The sequence below is a fragment of the Passer domesticus genome, chromosome 1 (assembly GCF_036417665.1).
Source record: "Passer domesticus isolate bPasDom1 chromosome 1, bPasDom1.hap1, whole genome shotgun sequence".
NCBI lineage: Eukaryota > Metazoa > Chordata > Aves > Passeriformes > Passeridae > Passer > Passer domesticus.
The window spans coordinates 47,223,230-47,245,472 of NC_087474.1; the positions used below are offsets into that span (position 1 = coordinate 47,223,230).

General features: G+C 43.5%; 1 protein-coding gene across 3 annotated transcripts in view; it reads left to right on the top strand.

Annotated features, from left to right (window-relative positions):
• Window positions 1-17,744: 17,744 nt before the first annotated feature.
• The window catches only part of TRANK1 (tetratricopeptide repeat and ankyrin repeat containing 1), a 51,493-nt gene continuing 46,994 nt past the window's right edge, over window positions 17,745-22,243 (top strand). Inside the window, exon 1 of one of the 3 annotated variants that reach the window (XM_064418729.1) lies at window positions 17,745-18,217. In XM_064418729.1, coding sequence (XP_064274799.1) covers window positions 17,760-18,217 — 458 coding nt within the window. In that variant the 5' untranslated portion in view covers window positions 17,745-17,759. Of the gene's footprint in view, window positions 18,222-18,483; window positions 18,503-22,243 lie in introns of those variants that run through there. The other 2 variants (XM_064418736.1, XM_064418743.1) reach the window with 2 other exon arrangements.

Sequence of the window (22,243 nt, forward strand, 5' to 3'; positions counted from 1 at the left end):
GGTTGCATCAGATGACCCAGCGTGGTCCCTTCCAACCTAACCCACTCTGTGATTCTGGGAACTGCTGTGAGAACTGTGGTGTCCATCAAGGCTGAGCTGTTGCCTATGACAGCAGGACTGCACTGGCTCTGTGACTGCCACTACATGTCTCCAATCCAGGAGATTGGATGATCTCCAGCATGATTTCCAGGGTGTCCCAGTATCCATTGTGATATATGTCTCTGCAATTGCAGTACATGTTGTTACTCAGTAATTACTCAAAAATATAAAGCAGATCCTTAACTTGTGCAACAGCTAAAACTTGGCAGCAACTTCCAAGCTTTGGGGGTCTCTTGAGGTTTGGAGACATTTGTTGAGCAGAGCTCTTGCTTTCTCTGCCAGTGCAAATAGAAAGGGTGGTTAAATATTGGAATGGATTGCCCAGGGAGATGGTGGAGCCAACATTCCTGGTGATATTCAAGAAACTACTTGTTGTGGCACTTAGTGCCATGGTCTAGTTGACAAGGTGGTGGTCAGTCGAAGGCTGAACTAGATGATCTCAAAGGTCTTTTCAGCCCTGAATGATTCTGTGATTCTGTACAACCTCATGCATTGTTCTGGGACTCATGGTTGGAGCATGATCAGTGTGTGGGAGACTGGAAGCTGTTCCCTTCCTTCCTGCAGAGGAAGAGACCATAGCCACAATGCAATGAAACCTGTTGGTCTCACAGTGCTCCTGACCAGCAGGATTGCAAACAAAGGAGTCAGTGGAACACACATGAATTAAACTGCTGGACATCCAGCATGGCTTTGTGCCTGTGTTGTGCTGCACAAACCCCTTCCCCCCACAGAAGAACCTCAGCCTCATTGTAAAGGAGGAAGCTGCTGGCAGCTCCCCCTCCATACCAGCAGTTACACCACCAGTGAGGCCTTTCCCTTATCTACAAATGCAGCAAGGAATTCTCATGTGAACACCCTTTCTGTTTGACAGCACAAATGATGAATGGATTTTCTTTCATGCAAGAAAATCTTACAACAGCTTCAATGACCAAAATGAGGTAACCCTTTCAGCAGACAGGGTCTGCGTGGTGCAGTACACTTGCACTGAGGCCCATTCAAAGCTTCACAGCTTAAGGCTCCCAGTATCAAAAGGGATGTAAGATTATCTGTACTATTGTCTCCTCCTTTATTTTTCCATCTGGAATAAGAGATGGTACTGGGATGGTGCAAAACAGCTCTTCACTGCATTTCCCTAAGCACAGTAACCACTGCTGCTTTCAGGCAAGCTGTAAATGGGGCTTCAGAGAAGCAAAAGCTTCTCCAGGATGGCAGTATCACTGCAGTGCCTTGTCAGGGTGATGTAGCAAATGTATTGCTGTGTAAAACACCATAGTGTGTTCATGGTTTTTATGTCTTGCTTGTAGCTGCAGCACCAAGAAATGGACATCGTTCCACTTGAATATGCTCTACAACTGGCATTTCTTAATCCAGTGTAATGTAACTTCATCTTCTTCTCATCCTCTTCATATCCACTGTTTTCATCTTTGAAATTGTACATTAATTGTAAAATGCTGACAGCAATAAACAAAACAGTTTTCACTTTGCAGAAGGGAAAAAGAAAAAAAAATCTATAGTGAGAAATATCCCTTCACAGGTGTCACTTTAAACAGGATGATCCTGGCCAAGGGCATGAAGAAGATGCAGTCCCTCTGAGGAACATGTAGAGCAAGAAGCAGAACCACTTCTATGAGTGTTAAGGACTAAGCATGTGAAACCTGGACTGGTGGTACCTTGCTATAAGATGCTTTGCCTTCCAAGGACATTTTGTCTTCAGCACTGTCTGGCATGGTTGCTACCAAGTTTCACTCTGACTAATATGCACGGGTGCCTGCAGTGTCCTCCAAGCATGACAGATCTCCACAAAAGCCCCTTTTCAGGCTGACTTCAGGTTCCCCAGTTTTTGACCTTGGCAGAAATACCTGGGTGGAAGACAGCAGTCCTGCCCCACCACCTCCCTGCCTGTGCTTTCCTGAACCTCCAGGTTGCAGTGACAACTATCTTGGCCATGGTGCACTTTTGTTTTGACTTGCAGGAAAAGATTCAGGAGCTGTTGAGTGGGGCAGGGGGCAAAGGGTTAATAGGGACAAAGAGAGGGTGACCTGCTGTACACTCACCTTGACTGTGTACTGACCTGGGAAGCGCCAGGAGAGTGGGGAGCACTGAACTTCAAATCCGATGAATCTGGCTCTGCTCCAGGATCTGAACTTAGAGGAGGAATCTGTTTTCAGTGGCCTTGGACAGCCACAAGCATCACCCAGAGCAGCTGGAAATGGGAGTAGGAATCTGCTGGATCTCAGCATTTGATCTGGGACAGAAGATATTTTCTCCAACTCTCCCTTGTCCATGATGTTGCTGACAGCTGTTTGCACTGTCAGTATCTGCCCTGGACCAACCTGTAGGAAAGTCTTCACATTTGCTCCTTATACCTGTGTTAAAGTTTGTATCACTGAGATGCAGCTCATTTTACTGGATGTCACTTTCATGAAGTTTTAAAATATTTGTATTGTCTGTGCCAAAACCCTAATTTCTGTGCAGAAGCAGGTGTGGAAAAAAGTCTGTTTCTCTAGCTGAAAGCAGTCATTAAAAGATTTCTTCATATTTACATTGCAACTGCTCCAACTGGAGGTTAGCCCTGCATGCTCATATCTTGCAAGCTTTGCTCTCAACCATTCCATTTTAGATTGTTTTCTGTGACAGTGTGTTAAAAAAGGAATTCATTTTTATTAAAGCAAATCAAACCCAAAGTATCTAGATTTCATTTAAAATAATTTAGGAAGATATAACCAGTGTATTTTGCTGCCAGAGCACAGAAGTGGTGTTAGAGCAAAAGAAGTGGTGAAGAATTAATGAAAAGAGCCTGTTGGAATCTTAATGCTTTTTAAGATCCCAGAGCTGAAAGTTGATTTATTTAGCAATCAATGCTATGAAATTTCAGAAGGCAAGAATTAGTTTCCTAGAAAGACATGAAACTGAAACAGTCCCACAGTCATCAGAGAAGTGTAGTGAGGTTTTTTTCCCTTAAGATATAAAGGACCATTAAAAAAATACAATAGAAGAGCTGCAATTTTACAAAATCTTACTTGTGCTGGGAAAAGGTGGCCTAAGTGTCAGTAAACAATATGGATTTTAAACACTTTGGTTTTTACTAGAAAATCTATTTTCTTAAATTCAATGATCTATCTAGTTTGGGGTTTGATAATATTAATCTAATATATTCTTTTAGACACAAGAAAGAAGTTTTTATAATGAGCGTGGTAAAACAATGGGACAGGTTGTGCAGGGAGGTAGTGGCAGCCCGATCCCTGTAAACATTCAAGAACACATTGGATGGGGCTCTGAGGAACCTGGTCTAGTTGAAGATGTCTCTGCTCATTTTGGGGGGGGTGGGGGAGTTGGGCTGAATGATTTTTAAAGGTCCTTTCCAATCCAAACTGTTTGGATTCTATGATACTTTATAGCATTTTGAAGTCCTAGCCACTCATTACCTGCAGCATGTACTTACTATTCCAACTCAAATATATTAGGAACCCCATAAAACATATTTGAAACTTATCTGTAAGCAGTTATTGACCCCTTCAAAGTCAACATTGCTGTATTTGTCTTGAGCGGTTAAAAGAGAGTATTAAGAAATCGTCAATAAGGTTTAAGAAAGAATTGGAGCACGGAATTGTAGCACAGGGGAAGCAAATAACGTCTGGCTGGTTAGGCATCAGGCACCACACTGTCTTCTGTGTGAAACTAGAACCCAAGACTACCTTCTGAAACATGAGATGTGGCTGAAAAAAAAGCAGAGATCTGCTACACTGAAGAAAGGACTGAAGATTGATGAAATCAATTTGAAAGTTTAGGATTATTTGGGTTTTAGACTGGATTAAGCAGAATAGAAGGCTAAAAGGTGAGGATTGCTTGAACAAAAAAAAAAAAAAGCCTGATTTTCTGTTTGTTTTCAAAGAGAAGCAAGTTGAGCAGCATTCCAGTACACTACCACTTTAACAGAATTCCTTGTAAAAAACAGCTGCTTTTTTTTTTTTTTTTAGGTGACATGCCTGTATCTGGAAATGTCTTCTTATTTGTCCTTGAATAAGTTCCCATGATGTGCATGTTAGTGGAAAATGGCATCTTTCACCCTTCTTACAGTTTTTAATGCCAAACTGCAGCATAGTTTATGACAGTTTCTCAAAAATATCTCCAGTTGCCAAGGAAGAGATAAGTGAAAGAATGGAAACAAATAACCTTGATTCACAGACCTCTGCTTCTTTTCAACTTGTCTTGACAGGCACCCAGAGTGTCCAGGCAGTTCTTTTAACTCTTATCATTGCAGAATACAGACCCACTCTTCTTCATGCAGAGAATTTCTTGCATGTACATGTAGAATAAAGCATTAACACAAAATTTGTGCGACAAAGGTTGGCTGTATATCAACAGCAGAAGAAATAGTACTGGCAGTACTGATGTGTTACTAAACCTATTTACAGAGAAGGAGCTGCTTTGAGTTGATGCAGTGTCTACCTAACCTCCCCACCCACACCCCCCCCATCTCATGACAGAAAAAAAGGTCTCAGACTCACGTTCCACTGAAATCAGATTATCCCATATATAATTCAGGACAGTACCTGACACGGGATCACTTGTTTAGCCACAGTAGATTTATTCTGAGTTGGTCACTCATGATCCAGTGTTTGGTAAAAACGTGCTTCTATGAGTAGAACAGCTGCTCCAGACTACATGTCAAATCCCATTATACAAAGCCTCAGCATTTGCATGAGGCAAGAGGAGTTTCTGCTGGACAATACTGCCCCAATACATTTTTTTTCACCGTAGTTTATAGTGCATTTTTATAAGTTCTGAAGAAAAGTATGTTCTGGAAGCTCATGATGAGAAAATAACTTTGAAATATTTACATCCCCTCATCACACCCTGTGTATGCAGTCCTGTCAGGTAAGGAGTTATTATTAAGTCCACTCAAGATGGCCCTGGAGCACTCAGATGAACAGCATGATTCGTGCAAGATCCCATTGGACATGCCTGATAGAATTTGGAATTTTTTTTTTGTCAGTATGTTAACCATACTATCACTTCTCTACCTAGAATATGGGCATTTATTTCTATGGAAGTTAAAACACTCATAGTTGCATTTCGTATGATACCTTGGGGTTTAGCTTTCTATTTTTTTATTTTTTTCATTTTGTGGGTCTGGGTTTCATATAAGGGGATAGTAAAGTGTGGGTTTTCATATACAGGGATAGTAAGCTCTCTTCACAGAGTAGGTAGACACAACAATTCCTTCTCTAGCTGGGGACCTAAGGACAGCGAATCCGGATCTCAGGCCCAAGAGTGTAAACAACGTGGACTGAAGAGAGAAAAAACCAAGAAGGATGGGACTTTATGGGCTGGGGCTATAATTGGACAATTAGCTCCAATATGCTAATAGACCAAAACTTATAAAAGTGAGATCTTGTGACCAAGCCCTCTTTTGCTTCCATCTTGGAGCCATCTGGGCAGAGCCAAAGCTGTGGCTCTGGTACTGCCAGGGTGTGGCCTTTGAAGGCCCTTCAATCAATATCCTTTTATTCCCCTTAACTCTGTCTAGCCTGTGTTCCAGCTGTTTAAGGCAGCATGTAGGGAAAAAGAAATATTGTGTTGTACAAGCTGAAATTTTGTTACACTCCAAATCTTACTGGAAAAAATGGTGAGCACTAAATACGTGGAGTTCCTTAATGTACTGTATGTATGGGAACTTGCTCTCCATTGGTTCTCAACTGTCCAAATTTCTATTCCTTCTTTTATATCTGAACTGGTTTAAGAAGAGTCTCTTCCACTGTGGAAGAGTCACATGACCACTGTGGTTTGTCCTCACAGCCTGGGACCGCTGGTACCGTCCCATTTTTGGTTCTTTTACCTTTAGTTTTGTTCTAGGATAATACATAACACAGTCAACAGAGAATAACTTCCTGTTGTTACAATCACCTAAAGGGAGCCTAAACCCAACCTGACCACTGGGTGGTTGCCATCACTTCAAAAATCAACCAGAATCAGCTTGGGCTAACATAACTCAGACAAGTGCTGAGACCCCGCCCTGTAAACCCTTCAGACTTTAATTTGACTTTAATTTGTGGTAGCAGAAATGGTCTCTACTTGACTGCAGATGAAGCCCTGATTCTTACAGAGGACATTGCTGTAGGCAAGGCAGCTTGTATTTGTCTTTGCAACTGTACCAGAACATTAGTAGGTATCTCTTTGTCTGGCATTAAAAACTGTCACAGGCAGAATGGTTATGCAAATTAATCCTGTCACTAAGAAGGCAGCATTTTCCATGGTCCTAAAATGGTATAAAGATGGAATTTTTGACACCAAATTTATGCCAGCTTTTCCACCCATTACAGTAACAGCATCATTCCACAGTGTTTAGATTTTTCTGAGCTACTGTTCATGATGATGGTAGTTTTTTTGATATCCTATTTTCCTTTAAAACAAAACATCTTCTGGACCAATCAGGAAGAGTGAAACAAAATGACTGGTTTATTCCTTTGGTTTTGTAACTTACTTCCTGTGTGACTGTGTATTCTTCAGCATGTAAGAGTTACTTTTATGAAGTATTTTGTGAGGTCCTGATGGTGTAATACTTCTGCATTATGTTGTATGTATTATGTTACTGTTTTTTTCCTCAGGGATTTTGTATATTCTGAAAGCTCAGTTATTTTAGTATGGTGTCAGAGGAAGCTTAATATGGACTTAAAAGTACTATACTAACTATATAGAATTATATATCATTGGGAAAAATTTAGAGAAAAAAAATTTAAATTATATACAGGTGTCTTCATCTTGAGACATAAGAAAGAAATTTTTTACAGTCAGAACAATTGATTAATCAGTGGAAAGATCTCCTCAAGCTTACAGAGGACACCCCATCACTGGTCCAAGGTGCAACTGGACATAGTGCAAGAAAATGTCATCAAGCTCCCTTTCCCACCAAAAATTGGACCAGGTGAACTTTGGAGGCCCCTTCCAACTTGAGCTCTTCTGTGGTTCTTTGTTTATTGCATGACTGGACTTCAGGAAAAAAACCCATTTGTTTTCTAATATTTTCATTGCCAGTAAACACTGGCAGTGTTTTAACCTATTTTTTATTGTTATTTAATTCCCATTTTGATTTTGCTCTTTAACTTCAAGAGCAACTTCAACTTCATTCTTCTTAACAAGAATGGACAAAATATATGTGCTGAAGTTTCAATATCTTGGCCTTTCTCATAATAGATGAACTAGCTTTTGAGGGACATCTGAGTCTTGGGCTAAGAAATCTCTAAAGACTTCAATTTTACTGAACTTCTGAGGTAAAATAAATAAAAAAGAAAAAAAAAAAAGCTTTATTTCCAGAAAGAAGTGCAGTGGGGTATAAGCCATACTCTTCCACAGCCAGTCAGTTATCTGCATGCTCTAAAACATACAAGTCACATTTTAGGACATAAGTGATTCAGATACTGGGCAAGGTCTGGAAAAATTTTACCACCACTCTTCTCAGGGTATTTAACGTCTTTTCAATGGACATCAAGAGTAGCAAAAGCACCATGAACTTCAGTCAGCTCTGCTAAATTTTCACTTTTGTGTTTCTCTTGTATGGAGACACCATGCTCCAATAACAAGAAAGCCTAAAGCAAATAGCTACAAGCTCAAACAGAGGGAAATCCCTTACTGCAATATGGGCTATATTCCATAACTGTAAGAACACCATTACCTCCAGATAAAATTTGTGTCATATTCTGCGGAAATTTCTGGGGATTTTAGATAATATTATCTGCAGCATGTAATTCAGAATTGGTTGCCTGCTTGTGCTCTAATGAAAAATATAATGAAAATGTTTTGTAAGCCTGTAGGAGTTAACACATCTGTGGAAATTTTTCTGAGACCTTTGAATAAGTAGTATTCAGATACTAAATTAAAGAGATCCATGCTATTTTTGAAGGTAATCAGAGTATATCACAGCTATATTGTCTTCCTCTAGTGGTATGACATTAACTGTGTAAAACACAGTTTTTGTGCCTTTTTACAGAAAAGGATCTTTTTTTGACAAACTGGAATGGACACATAAGCAATGTTTTTCAGCATTTCCTATGTGAGTGAGAGGGTTGTGTGTAGTGCTTGGTAAAAAGCACATAATTCAGGAAGAGTAAATCCTGTCAGCATCTCCAGAACAAGACAAAAGTCTAGATGCAGACCAAACAAGGAGTCCTACAGCTGGAGGAAGCATCCAGCACAGATGCTCAGTTGTACAGGAATGGCCATGTCAGCCCTGCTGTACCCTGGGGGGTGGAGGGGATCACACTGGCTGCATTGGAAGGTCCTGGAGGATGGGTGGCAGATGGTGTCCTTTATAGTAGTCTCTGTCACGGGTTGGTTTTGAGAGCTTGAATCACAAAAGGGGATGAGAAATTTGTAAAACCTCTTTGCACTTCTGAACCCATGGCGGTGCCCACTGTGGTCACTAAAAACAAATACCTCCTGCTTAAAATTTGGCATGAACTCATTACAAAAACAAACACAGAAAATCCTGCCAATCTTTCTTGGTGTGCTGCCAGAAGTAGGCTAGTGCTGAGATCTGGATTGGAACATATTTGAATTAGTTGTCCTGGTAAACTTGCACAGATTCTTGACTTCTTTCCTGATACATAAACATCTCCTGACCTTTGGGCATCTCTTCCTAGGAGTCATCATCTTCTTTTGTGTCACCAAGACTGTCACCTCTGTTTCTCATGAAGTAAAGCTCGATGCCACTCTCGCTAAAATCCTGTGCAGTCCTTGGTGTTGTAGATGGCATGTTCTTTGCTGGTTAAAACTTGGTCTTCACACTCCAAAACACCTGATAACCCTCTGCTACTGTTATTTTCACAATTGGCTTCATACAGTCTTAGTGATCTCAGGGAGGTGGCATTCACATATTACACCATTGTTAGAGACTGAACTGTTACGGGATAATGACTCAAAACATTCCCCCATTTGTGGAGAAGCCAGGGTGCTTTGCTGAAATGGAGCAGGCGAGCTTTTGGGTGTGTAATGGCTGATCTCTGATCTGATAAGACAGAGGGTGAATGATGGGCTATGAGTTAGTTAGGAGATAATCCTTGGAGACTGGATGGTGCCTCTTGGCATGCTATATTGTCCTCCCTTGCACAAGCCACTGGGTTGTAGGGCTCCTTCTCCTCCTCAGATTTCCCTGGGGATTTTTCCCCACCATTACTTTGGGACTTCCACCCTCACACCAATGGATCTGGTCTGCAACCACCAATTCAAATAACCATACATAGGTGTCTGCACCCCATTAGAACATACAGGGATGGAAGCAACAAGGACACAAGTCTGTAGCTACTGACCCAAAAATTACCTGAACAAGAACTGGGGAAATTTATGTATCTAATTCAAAACAAAAGAGTACTAACCTTTGTTTGATTATTATTTCAGGTTTTTTCCAGGATGACTCATCTCTGACCACAAGCCTCATGTTTTTGTTTGTTCTGCTGCTGCCAGCTGTTGGTTGCCCATTCTCCAGATTCCTTCAGGCACCACTACTAAGGAGACTTGCCAGTCCCAGCTCTCAACAAAGAGCCTCAAGAAGTGCATTTCCTTAAACCTTCACCATCCCCTCTCATCTCCACTTTTCTCTTTCTTCTTTTGCCTCCACTCCTCCTTGCTCAGCTCTTTTGCCTTCAAAACAAATAGGTTGAGGTGACAGGTACAGAAGGAGAATGTTTCTTTGCCTTGGTCACACGTTCTGCTCTCCTTGCCCATTCTTCGTCCCTTGCTTGGCTCTGTAAGATTACTCAAACTGCTCCCACAGGAGTGACTACACTTCCTATAAGCAGTCTTGAACTGGCTGGATTATTCCAAATTGTTTAGCAGCCACAAATAAAAATAGCAAAGAAAGGTAATTATTTTTGTGATACTAAGTGACTTTTAGTCTTTTGCATTTTTAATGCTATTATCAATAGCTGGGTTAAAGCCTAGATAAGAGATATTGCTAGAGCAGTCTTGCCATGCACAACAGATTATATTGCTTTCCTAAGAGTGTTTGCTGTCAGAGGACTTCAGTCCCCACTCAGGACATACTGTGCCACAACTGTTTTAAGTGTGTAAAGAATCACACTGGGGAATGACTGTGTTGGTAGCAGACACTAGAGGAACAAAAAGCTTTGTCTTGGAAAGAGCACCAGAGATTGTGTGTGCATCACTGACAACTGTAAAATCATACAGACTTCTTCATGGGGGACAAGTAGTCCTTCAGGTGGTTTTTGAGTGTACTGGCCTACATGATGCTGGGGCAGACATGCTTAAGCAGTCAGGCTTTACAGAAAAGTAGCAACAGAAAAGGATAATCTGCAAAAAGCATTAGACAGGAGGGATGTAAATGGATTTTTTAGCATTGTGGCAACTAGCAGCAAAATAACAAATTAGGCACATATTTACTGTTGGTCGCAGTGTCCTTTACTTATTATGTGCTTAATTAGAAGTTCTTTTAAAGCTAGTATTATCCTGAAGCACCTGATTTCTCTGGAACCTGTTTCTTGGCTCAAAAATAAAGCAGGGCAAACAGAAGTCCATCACCAGTATTACTAGATCAGTTGAAGATAGGCTTTTAAAGTCAATTAAATATCCTGAAATAATCACACTGATGGAAGCTGCAGCTTTCCACAAAATCACACCTACACCACAAACTTTTGCCCTCATAGCTGTAACAGCTGGAGTTATTGTTTATGGCCAGCATACTTTTGTTGCCTAGCTGTCTTGTGTGGGGCGGTTATACCAGCAAATACATGTTTTTCTGTGTATGGTATCAAGGAACAGCAGAGGCCAGTTCCTTCCCAAGGGTTGGGGACATGTGGAGATTCCTGGGAGACAGGCCAAGCAGAGGCTTCCCCAGTCAGGGTCCATTCTGCTGCCTTCAGTGAGGGAGCTGGCAGGATGGGAGGAAGACAAGTACAGCCCCCAGGTCAGGGCATCGGACAGCCCCATGTGGATGGGGATGGGCTGAGGCCAGGCTGGGATGTGTGCTTGCTGGCATGGATCAGAAATAAGCTTGGAGAGGGGAACTAAGGTCACATTCAGCCCTGTGATTGCCAGGCCCATGTGTTACCTAATCTCCTAAAACAAGAATAATACTCCTTAGCACCAATTTTTCTGTGTTAAAGAGACCATAATTTACTTAAGTGCCTGGAAGACATTCGAGATCACTCCTCCTAACATCCCCCTGATTTTTACAAGTGAGTTGCTGATATACAGTCAATACATGCACAGTGATTTTTACATAAAAAACCCTGTTACTTATTACCATAAAAACCCTCCCCATATCCCCCAGGTTCCGAAAGTTAGTCCTTGTTTTGGCTATAGCTGTATTCCTCAGCCAGATGTCCCCTCTTTATCTTCTAACGTCCTTGCATGGGGAATAATTTCTCCATGCCTTGCTTCTCTGCTAAAGGCCTGCAGACACGGTGTCTTCTCTGCTAATAGCTCACAGTGACAGTGTCTTTCAGCTCACAGCTACAACAGAAATTGAATTAACCTTTTTGGAACTACAGGGGCTGAAGGGTGCCCCAGGTGAGGTTGGTTAAGGCTCTTGAGGATGGTGAGTGTCCCCAAGCCCCGATGTATTGTGTAGTTTGTCCTCAGGGGAGAGGGAGTGATGTTTGTTCCCTATTTCCACTTGTGCTGGTGTCAGGCACATGTTGCCACTGCAATAGATGCACTGCCTTCAGGGCTGAGTCTCCCTGGCAGCAGGTGATGTGATAAGATGCAGCAATATCTGACAGAGGCTTGGCACTGTGCTCTCAGGGGCCAGGAGATGGTGACTGCAGAGGAGAGTGAGAGCTGTTGGTGGAGTAGCTCTCTCAAGCTCAACCTGACCCAAGGCCTGTGATATGCACTGTAATTCTCTTTCTTGGATGTATTATGAAGGCTGTTCTTCCTCTCAAAGTGAGGTTTTCCCATCATTGAAAAAGAAGCAGAGATAAAAAGAAGGCTTGCTAGCACTATGCCAAGGCCCATCGTTCCATGCAATGAATGTTCCTGCATCATGAGCTCAACACAGGTACATGTGTTGAGTGACAAGGAATTTGAGGGCTCTATTACTCAATCTGCCATGCAAAAGAAATGCTTTCCCTTGGAAATGTACCCACACAGACACCTCTACTTTATAGTCACAACGGAAGGAATTTAGGAGCTATGTATAAATGCCTTTATACATAATTTTCTGCTGCCTTACTGGGCTTTATGAGCACCTCCTCCCAGTGCTCTTTGTCCTTTATGAGCACCCCATATCAGCCAGTACACATAACTCCTTACTGCTTACATACAGTACTGCCTCTCTGAGTGGGTCCACCCTTTCCAGTTTCTGGTGCTTTTCCACTCATACAGATCAGGAAATGCAGTAATTTGCAGACTCAGTAATTCACTGGCAATGCATGTGACATGCTGCACGAGAAGGAAACGCCCTGCTGCATACCAGAGAGAGGCTTGCAAGCTGCCAAGTTTCATTTTCACAGCTGAGTTATTAAAAGGAAAAAAAATTAGTTTTGTTTTCTGTCTCATGACTGTTTTGACAAACACACCCATAGCATGCCAACAGAAGTAGCAAAGATTGTTGTGCCAATGACGTGGGTCAGAGTCCCTTCTGAGTCAAAAAGCAGTGAGTTCCACTTTCTGCATCGGTATGTAGAAAACCAAAGTGGGTTGGTCCTTGGTTTCTCTGTGCTGCACCGAAACATCCCTAAATAACAATGATGGTGAATTTGGACATGTCAGAGACTGCAAAGATTGATATCTCAAGACATTTTGGGGTGCATGTGTATGGGGGAAGGGGCAGGTCAGGCCTTGTCCTGGTGAGGTGGTACACTGCCCAGTGTACTCCCTCTGCCTTAGGGCTGTATCCCAGCCTGGGAGTGGCTGCCAATCCCTGGCACACCAGGGACAATGCTCTACACCCACCTCTGGAGACCCTAACCCAGCTCCTGAGTGGCCAAATGACCAAAAGTCCTCCATGGGGGAATGGACCAGGAAGGCCAAGGTGTATTTAAGGCTGAACATGAGGCAAGCATATGTCTTGACCCTATCTCCTCTTGGAACTTTTACCTGAATACTTCTGGTGTTAGCATTCAGGAACACGATATAATCACGGAATGATTATATGCAAGTGCTTTTAGTGAAGAGCTCTTGGTGTCAGGGATACAGACCCAAATCTGACTCCACCATGGGTTCTGGATGAACACATTTTTATACCCTTATCATTATATAACAACATATTAATTATTAAACTTATATTGTTCTATTGTATACATTGATCTCATCCAAGCATGGATTCTTGCAATCTCCATCTAACTCCCCCAAACATAGTTTCTCATGATTCCTGTTATGATTAAACAATAATCATATCCAATTACTAAACAATCATCACATTTAACAATCCTATCATTTATCATATAACAATCATATAATTTATCATAGTCATTAAATGATTATACAGGTGCAGTTTCACATGATCCAGTAAAGCCCAACATTTTCCCAGGGCCTGCCAGGCCCAACCTTTCCTTCCAACTCCCAAGATTTTAGATATCTGACTATATCTGAATATCCCATGATTTTAGAAACATTTTATCCCTATACTATCACTGGAACCCAGTAGTGTGTAGCTGTATGTGTTCTTTTCTACATCTTTTCTGTCTTTCTCTCTTTTTCATTCTTCTAATTTCCTTTTCTTGGAATTTTTGAGTAACTTAAAGCTGAATGGATGTACAGTTTGCTAAGTTAAATGGACCAAGTTAATGCTTTGGGAAGTGTTTCATGTTGGTTGAATGTTGCTCTAAACATGGCTGATTTCTGATTCTCTGAAGTTCTCTGATTTTCCAAAGATGCTAATAAAGTATTTTTTGTTGTTTTGACCTTTTGAGCATATCTTGTCAGTATTTCTCTCATTCCCCTAACTCAAGAGTACATGAACAACCGTAAGCCCTTCTAAAAGTCTCATAAAGCAAGTGTTTTGGGGGCCTTATGGGAGGTCACATGAAATTCCAGATATATTAGTATCCATCAGCCACTCATTCCTCTTTATATCATGTTGATTCACTCAGGCACTTTTGCCTGAATAAGAACTTCGAAATCTCACCCATGTACTTTGATATCTTCAAGTGACTCAGGAAGCAAAATTACACTGTATTTCCCCACCTCGTGTGGATGCAGCTACAAAACAATTGTGGCTATATTTTGACTGCTTTCTTTAAAAGCAGCTTTGTCTGTTATTTTGATGCCCTCCATTAGGAGCCAAGTGATATAAAACCATACGTGCCAAGGTTAGTATTACTTTGTTTTTCTAGTCCCTAAATGGGTAGCAGGATAATTTATGTGAAAACTCAGCACAGAAGACGAATGCTTAGCAGAAGTCCATTTTTTTTTGAGAATGGGATGGGTTGACACCATGTGACCATCAAAGCCATGCTATCAGTCCTCAGCAAGAATGGAGGGGAGGGATAAAGTCAGAAAAAATCCTCATGGGTCCAGACAAAGGCAGTTTAATAAAGCAAAAACAAAGGCTGAGTGCAGAAGCAAAGGAAAACAAAATATTTGTTTTCTATATTCAAGCAGGCAATACCCAGACACTTCCTGGGAAGTAGGGTTTTACCATGCATAGTGGTTGCTTTGCCTCCAATACAGACAATTCTTGGCACCCCTCTGTCACTGAAAATGTCCAAATGTGTTCTGTGCCTCTGCAGCCTGATGGTTCCAGAGTACACTGTACAGCATAGATTTTTACTTTTGTGGGTCTGATGCACCAGGCAATTGAATCTACATGGTCCAGTAAGCCTGGCCATTCCTTTTCTCCTCCTGGTCATACAGAAAAAAAAACCAAAGTGTGCCATGCAGCACATGCCTGGGGCTCCCTTTCCCTCCGACCAGGGCAGGAGAAGACTAATTTCCTGTGGCACGTCCAACTGCCAAGGCACTGACCCATAAGGATGAAGATGTACAGAGATGGTCTTCAAAGTTTTGGAAAAGACTCCAAAATGGAGGTGTTGTTATCTGGGCAATACATTACTGCCAAACTGTTAGAATATGAAGCTGGAGCCCTTCCTCCACATGGCCTGTGTGCACAGGACACAGGTGATCTTTGGAGACCTCATAATTGTTTAGATCAGTGATCAGTGTAGATGATTTTCATCACCACTAATTCTCTTCTTTGTCTGTGGTAGGTACACATTCCTGGCAAGTTCACAAGTTCGTCCTTGCATGGGTACCTTGCTTTCACACTTGAGAGGAACCATCTCCAGTGACTGTAAATTGCTGACTTTATTCCACTCTCTCAGCTCTCCAGTTTCTAGCAAAGGATCCCAGCTGTTGGATTTCCTTACTCTCCAGCTGCTGACTGCTGCCCTATTATCCCAGCACGGGAGCAGCCAGGCAGAAATCCGCTCACTTGTCTGATGGCTATGATCTTCCTATGTATCTCGAAATTCTGATGAAGTCAGGAACTGGGTAGTTTCTGTTTCCTGTATGAATTCTCTGACTCCTTTCTCCAATTTGTGTGCAGAAAAGGCACACTGTGAAAAGCCAGTGTCCACAAAGGAAACAGAGGAGCCTTGCAATTTCAGCTGAATAAAGGGAAAGTGTCCACCAGGCCATACTCCCTGGGCTCTCTCTTGAGGTATTGAAGGCGCAGCCTCCTCTAATCAATCCTAAACTTCCAACCACATGATGCCCTCTTCTTTTACCATTGGCTGAAGTACAGCCCTCCTGAAATGCCTATTCCCCCCCTACATATTCCCCCCCTCGAACTTGTCATTTTCCCTTTAAGTTTGGAGGTTCAGGTTGTTTGGGTTCTGCAGACCCATCAGAAGCTCAAACTGTCTGGAATCTGCAATAGACTTGTTGCAGACCCATCTCTTCTATTACCCTGAAGTTTAGAAGTTCAAGCTGGATCAAACTGCCTGGGTTCTGTAACAAATTCGCAAAGACCCTCACAGCTGTTTTTCCAAAACCTGATTGCTTTTTTCAGACCTAGGCGTTAGTGAAGACATTAAGACCCATGTCTCCTACCATTAGTGAAGAGTCCAAATCCCACATTCCAGATCAAGCCATTTGTGAAGACATTAGTGCCCATTTTTTTATCATTTGTCAAAGAATCAGCTTCTTGCTCAGACCTTTCCTCTTCTTATTCCTCCTCCTCTATTAATTGACAATATGGATCCATTGTTTTTTTCATCCACTGTTTTTTTCTCAGTACTGGGAGAATTATTGTAGTTGTTGTTTGGGTTTCTGTCTCCACCACGTTCCTCTGAGAGTACTGACCTGTGACTCTATAGGCACAGGCCAGGACCCAGTACACTACTAGAAGCTGCTGGTTTTCACCAGGATAGGCTTGTCAGACAAAGTGGCATGTCAGTTTGCCAGGGTAACTTGCCTCTTCAGGTGTGAATTTCCAGGATTTGGTAGATGATAACTGCCCCAGGAACCTGCCCAAATCCTTCCACACACCTTATCACCCCAGGACCAGCTGTCCCAGGGCACATTTCAGCACCTCATCTAAAAATTGTCTTCACCTAGATCAGGATGACACTGGATTCCACAAGCCCCATAATATGCTAACAGTGTTAATAAGTAGTATTAAACAGTTCATGTAAGGATGAACAAGGATCTCTGAGTCCTGCATAAAACTGTCTGCATTATTCCCAGGTATGGAGAGGGACATGTGTTTCCTCATGCTCACCATAAGATACTTCCTCCAGAAGAGCAAGGCCAGAAATCCCAGGGCAAAGGACAGAGCCATTGCTTTTACTGACATGTTCTTAAGGTCAACTAAATAAAGAGATAAGGAGTGCAGCCAACAATCTCTGTGACCTGCATAGGAGCTTGATGCCGAATAGCCACTGTAGCTATAGAACACTTCATACAAAACTTGTTATCTCATGCCCCATACTGGGCATCAAAAGGACTGTGGTGGGTTCACCTTGTCTGGAAATCAAGAGGCCATCAAGATGCTCTGTCACTCCCCTCCTCAGCAGGATGGAGGGGGAAGGAACTAAGATGGAAAAAACCCTCATGAGTCAACATAAAGACAGGCATAATAAAATGGAAGCTCAAGCAACAGTAAGAAACTCCAAAAGCTTGCTCTGTACCTCCCATCAGCAAGCAACATCCGGCCATAACCTGGGAAGCAGCAGGGCTTCAGCATGTGTAGTGATTGCTCTGGAAGGCAAATGTAAATAATAAATGCCGCACCTTCCTACTCCTTTCTATTAGCTTTTATATTTGAATAGGCGTCACATGTTCTGGTATATCCTTTTGGGCAGTTTAGGCCAGCTGTCCTGGCTGTGTCCTCTCCCAAGATCTTGCCCACCCCCAGCCTACTGGTGAAGGAGGAATGTTGGTTTTTACTCCCAAAGCAAAGCAAAGCACAGCAAAGCACAGCACAGCACAGCTGTAGGGGTTGCTGGCAGTGAAATGACTCCATCCCAGGCAGCCCGGATACAGAGGAAGAGGTGCAAGCAGTAATACTCAATGCCAGAGAAAAACCTGATTAGAAACGTGATTACAGAGGGCTTGAATTATTGAACGATCTCCTGTGAAGTATTCATCTTTGACTCATTGATCCACTTTTTATGGTGTGAAAAGACCACGGGAAACGATAAATTAGCAAACAATTGTATCGGAGGAGGAAAAAGCCTTCACTCCCCAGGTGATCATTGCACATGGAAGTCCAAAGGAGGCACAGTTTCCCTGGAGCGGGGGCTGCCGTGCGAAGCCACAGGGACAGCGCGGCGCCTCAGGACGCGGGGGTGCCCCTGGCGCGCACGAACGCCGCTTTTCCAAGTATCCCGGAGGCACCGCTACGTCATTTTAAAGAATGGCACTCCATAGGCTTCCCGCCGCGGAGGGAGCCCGGAGCCACATCCCGAACGTTCCTGTGGGGACACGGACGCCCGCTACCTCCCGCCCCGCCACGCTCCCCGCTGCGGGCCGGGACGGGGGGGACACATCGCCTACGGGCGGGGCTGTCTCGTTTCGATTCCCGGAGCGCCGTGGATCTGTTTCGATTGCCCCACTCCCCCTCGCAGGGTGACGCGGCGGCGGGGGCGGGACGCGGGGCGGAGAATTTAAGGGCGACAAGCGGAGCGCGCCCCGGCGGCGGCGGGGGACGGGCGGGCAGGTAGGTACGTACATACATACACACACACAGATGCGCTTTCCTCGGGCACCCCGTGCACCCCGTCACCCTCCCCGGTTAGGGGAGCCGGCAGGCGGCCGCCCGCCGCTCCGTGCGGGATGCCGGGGTGCGGGCTGGGCTGCCCGCGCCCCCCGCGCTGCTCCAGCGGGGCTTCGTGCAGCCGCGGCCTCCTGGGGGTGGCTTCCCATCCCGGTGGGGATGTTGGGAGCTTCCTGCGTGTTGGAGCAGTTCCGGAGAGGGGACTTGCTGCCCCGACGAGGAGCGTGGGTGCGGGATTTGGCGTGTGGGCAGCGGGGGTGGCTGTGCTGCTTGGGAAGCCTGCCAGGGAATGTGTGGGGTGGTTGAAGGAACAGGAGAAGTGTGCATTCTTCCTCCGACCAGGCATCTGGGAGTGTGTGTTGGCCTGGTATGGTTTGCGCGGAGGAGCTGGGGGAGATGCGATGCCGTGTCCGTGCTTGGAAAGAAGAGGGAGAACTCCTTTAGCATAGCCCGGAGCGAAGCATTGTTTTCAGTGGTTTTGGATCCTTTCCCCGAGAAGGAAAACTCTTGTACAAGGTCGTGGAGTGGTCACTTAACAAAACAGACTTTTTCAGCTGGAAAGGAGTTTGAGCGCTGTGCACTGCAGAAGAATAAATGCAGAAGGATCTCTCACCAGATTTTGGGGTTTTTTTAGTGATTTACAGAGAGTTAACTCCAGATTTATTGCGAATGGGAAGAGGCTTTGCTTTCCCATGAAAACATGCCAGAGGGAGTATTCCCTATCAGTGTTTTTTTACCAACATGCAATTAAGTTTGTCAAGCATTGGCTGTGAACTGCACAAGCTTGAAACCCTTGATGTTAGGGCAATCTTGGTGTTTTGGTGTTGGGGTGATTTTTGTTTGTTTTTTCCTCATTCCAGAGTCAATACCTTCTGGAGTGAATTTATACAAAGGAAATATGCAGCCTGTTTGTTGCCGTTTCTCTTACCCACTCGTAGAATCATAGGAAATGCTGAGTTGGAAGAAAGTTATCAGGATTATTGAGTCCAAGTCCCGGCCCCACGCGGGACACCCCCCCTAATCACACCATGTGCCTGAGAGCGTTGTCCAAATGCTTCTTAACTCAGACTGGTGATGTGACCACTTCCCTGGGGAACTTCTTTCTGATATCCAGTGTAAGCCTTCCCTGACTCAGCCTCAGTCCGTTCTGTCGAGTCCTGTTGCTGGTCACCAGAGTGAAGAGATCAGTGCCTGCCCCTCCTTTTTCCCTCATGGGGAAGTCTCAGAGAGCAAACAGATCTTCCTTCGGTCTCCTTCAGGCTGAATAAACTAAGTGACCTCAGCTGCTCCACATAGACGTTCCTCTTCAGACCCTTCACCGTCCTTGTGGTTTCCTTTGGATGCTCTCTAACAGCTTAATGTATATTTTATTTTATGGTGCCCAAAACTGCACATAGTATTCAAGGTGAGGCCACACCAGTGCAAAGAGGAGCAGGACAATGATGACAGGAACATTGCCAGGCTGAGCAAACAACTGCAGCAGTGTAAACAACTCCCTCTTGGACTGAGTTAGGTCTTGTATGGCTGAGCTAGATTAGAGATTTCAAGACTGTTGTTATTTCAGAGAGAAACAGAAAGATTAGCTTTTCCTGCTGTTGTGAGGTTTTGGTGGTTTTTTATGTTGACACAATAATGACACTGTGCAAACAGAATACTAAACGTGCTTTTGTATAATTTTTTTGTATATAAAATGGCAAATGCAAGCCTTTTCTTAATTTACTGGAAATCATAGGTATTTGTATGTATAAACAGATGTGTTTCTTGAAAAAGCAACTCCAGATATGGCTCACCCGTACGTTTCCTAGGTATGACTTGTTACTGGCAGGTTACAAAGAGGGAAGAATCATTTGAAGCTGAAGGCAAAGAAGCCTGTTTTGTTTCCCTTAACAAAACAGGATGTGCTGTGGAGCAAGGCCAGACCTGTTGCTGCTGCAAGCTGTGAAATAGTCTTCAGGGAAAGCTAGTCAAATGTGCTTGGCCTGAGTTCAGCTTTTAAGGAAAGGATGTTCTGAGGTGTCATCTGGTTTTGTCTGGGATAGAGTTAATTTTCTTCCCAGTAGCTGGTACGGTGCTGTGCTTTGGATTTAGGATGAGAATAATGTTGACAAAACAGTGATGTTTTTGCTGTTGCTAAGCAGTGCTTATCCTAAGTAAAGTGTTTTTCAGCTTGTCCCACCAGTGGGGAGACTGGGTGAGGGCACAGAAAGCTGGGAGGGGATGCAGTTGGGACAGCTAACCCAAACTGTCCAAAGGGTTATTCCATACCATGAAATGTCACTTTGGTCTATCAGGTTTCTGTTGCCTTGTCCATGGCTGTGAAACTCTTGTTTCCCAGGGTCTAAAGTAGGTACAGAGCTGGTGTGTGCACCCATCTCTTTTTTTGTGAAAGGTGGTGTCTTCTTCCTGGTGCTGTGCTTCTGATGTTCATTTCCTTGCTGTGTCACTTCCTTGCCTAATACATTTCCGGTGTGCAAGTGAACCACAAATCTCTGCTCTAAAGATTAGTAACATTTCAGTGTCCACTTCTTGAGGTTTTGCATGGATTTCTGCTTGTCAGCAGGGCTGGCCCAACTCCTGGCTGGGTTTGGGTCCCGTTTCTGTCCTGTTTGGTGGTCATGCATCTGAAGAAGAACTGAGCTGCCAAGCTGTTTCAGCTGTGAGTTTGGTTGCAGACATCAGGTGGAAGGGCTTTGTTACTAATAATTCCTTTCTGAAAGTTTCCACAAACAGAAAGCAACATACAGCGGTAATCTGAAAAAGGAGGACCTTGGGAAGTCATTCAGGCCAGCTCTGCCCAGGACAGGGCCCTAGCCCAGAGTCTTGTGTGTATTCTGCTTATTCCACTTGTTTCATTCAGACTTTGCACAAATCTTCCCTGTCTGGTTTGTATGTGGTATTTGTGCTGTTAACAGGCCTTTGAGACATCTGTGCTAATTGCATCTGGGCTGTATTTGCTAAATGTTGATAAGGATGTTTGTCTTGTTTCTGACAATGTCTGTGCCCTACAATCATCAGTTTACTTCAGAGCACATTTCCAAGGAAAAGCTTGGTATGAAATGAAGAGCTGCCTGGGATGTTCTGTCTCACTCTGTGCTCTCTCACCCCGGCCATTTAACATCTTTTGAAAGCACAGCCAGAGCTTCGAAGTCTCACAGCTGACTTCCAAAATACAGAAATAGTGCTCACAGGTCAGGTGAGAGTTCCTTCTCAACAGTGAGAGATCCTTTGTGCTGTCAAGGTGTGCTGAATCAGTGTGGTACTGCATAGTTGAAGCTACAGAACAGTAGCCTGAATTCCCCTGGTAGTGCTTCTGCCTGAACATTTAGGAGGGAAGAGTATCCAGAGAAGAAAAATTCTGCGGGTTGCTTGTGTCCAGTGATGGAGGTTGTGTACAGGTCTCCAGTTCAGACTGAAACAAAATGTTCTCTCTATTCACTTACCTGGGAAATGATTTTGTCTTTTTAGAGTCACACAGCTCCAGAGATTCCTGCTGTCTTTATCTTTGGAGCTCTGTGATGTATGGGACCCTGACTGGCTGTAGAGCCCAGAAGCAGTAAAGAAACTTCATTTGGTCCAATTTGTGCTGAGTTCAGGACAACATTCTGATAAGAAGCTATCACTATGCTACTCTGCTTGCCCTAATCTAATCCAAATCTGCTCTAGAATCTCATTCATTATTTTCCAAGTGGTGCTGGCTTTTACTGGGAGCTAAGGGTTTCTGGAATTTCAAAGGTCTGGTACAAATCTAGCAAGGTGACTTCTTACAAATTTTTTTTTCTTATTTTGTACGACTGAGTGAGAATCTATCTATAGATAAGACTATCTCTATCTATCTGACTATGTCCCTAATGATAGGAATGTCTGATGACTAGCTATCTAAATTAGAGGCTCTTCATTTGAGTTGACCAGTTTCTCCAACATGAACTGACATTTTACAAGGGCTGAATATGAGATCTTCATGTTCATTGT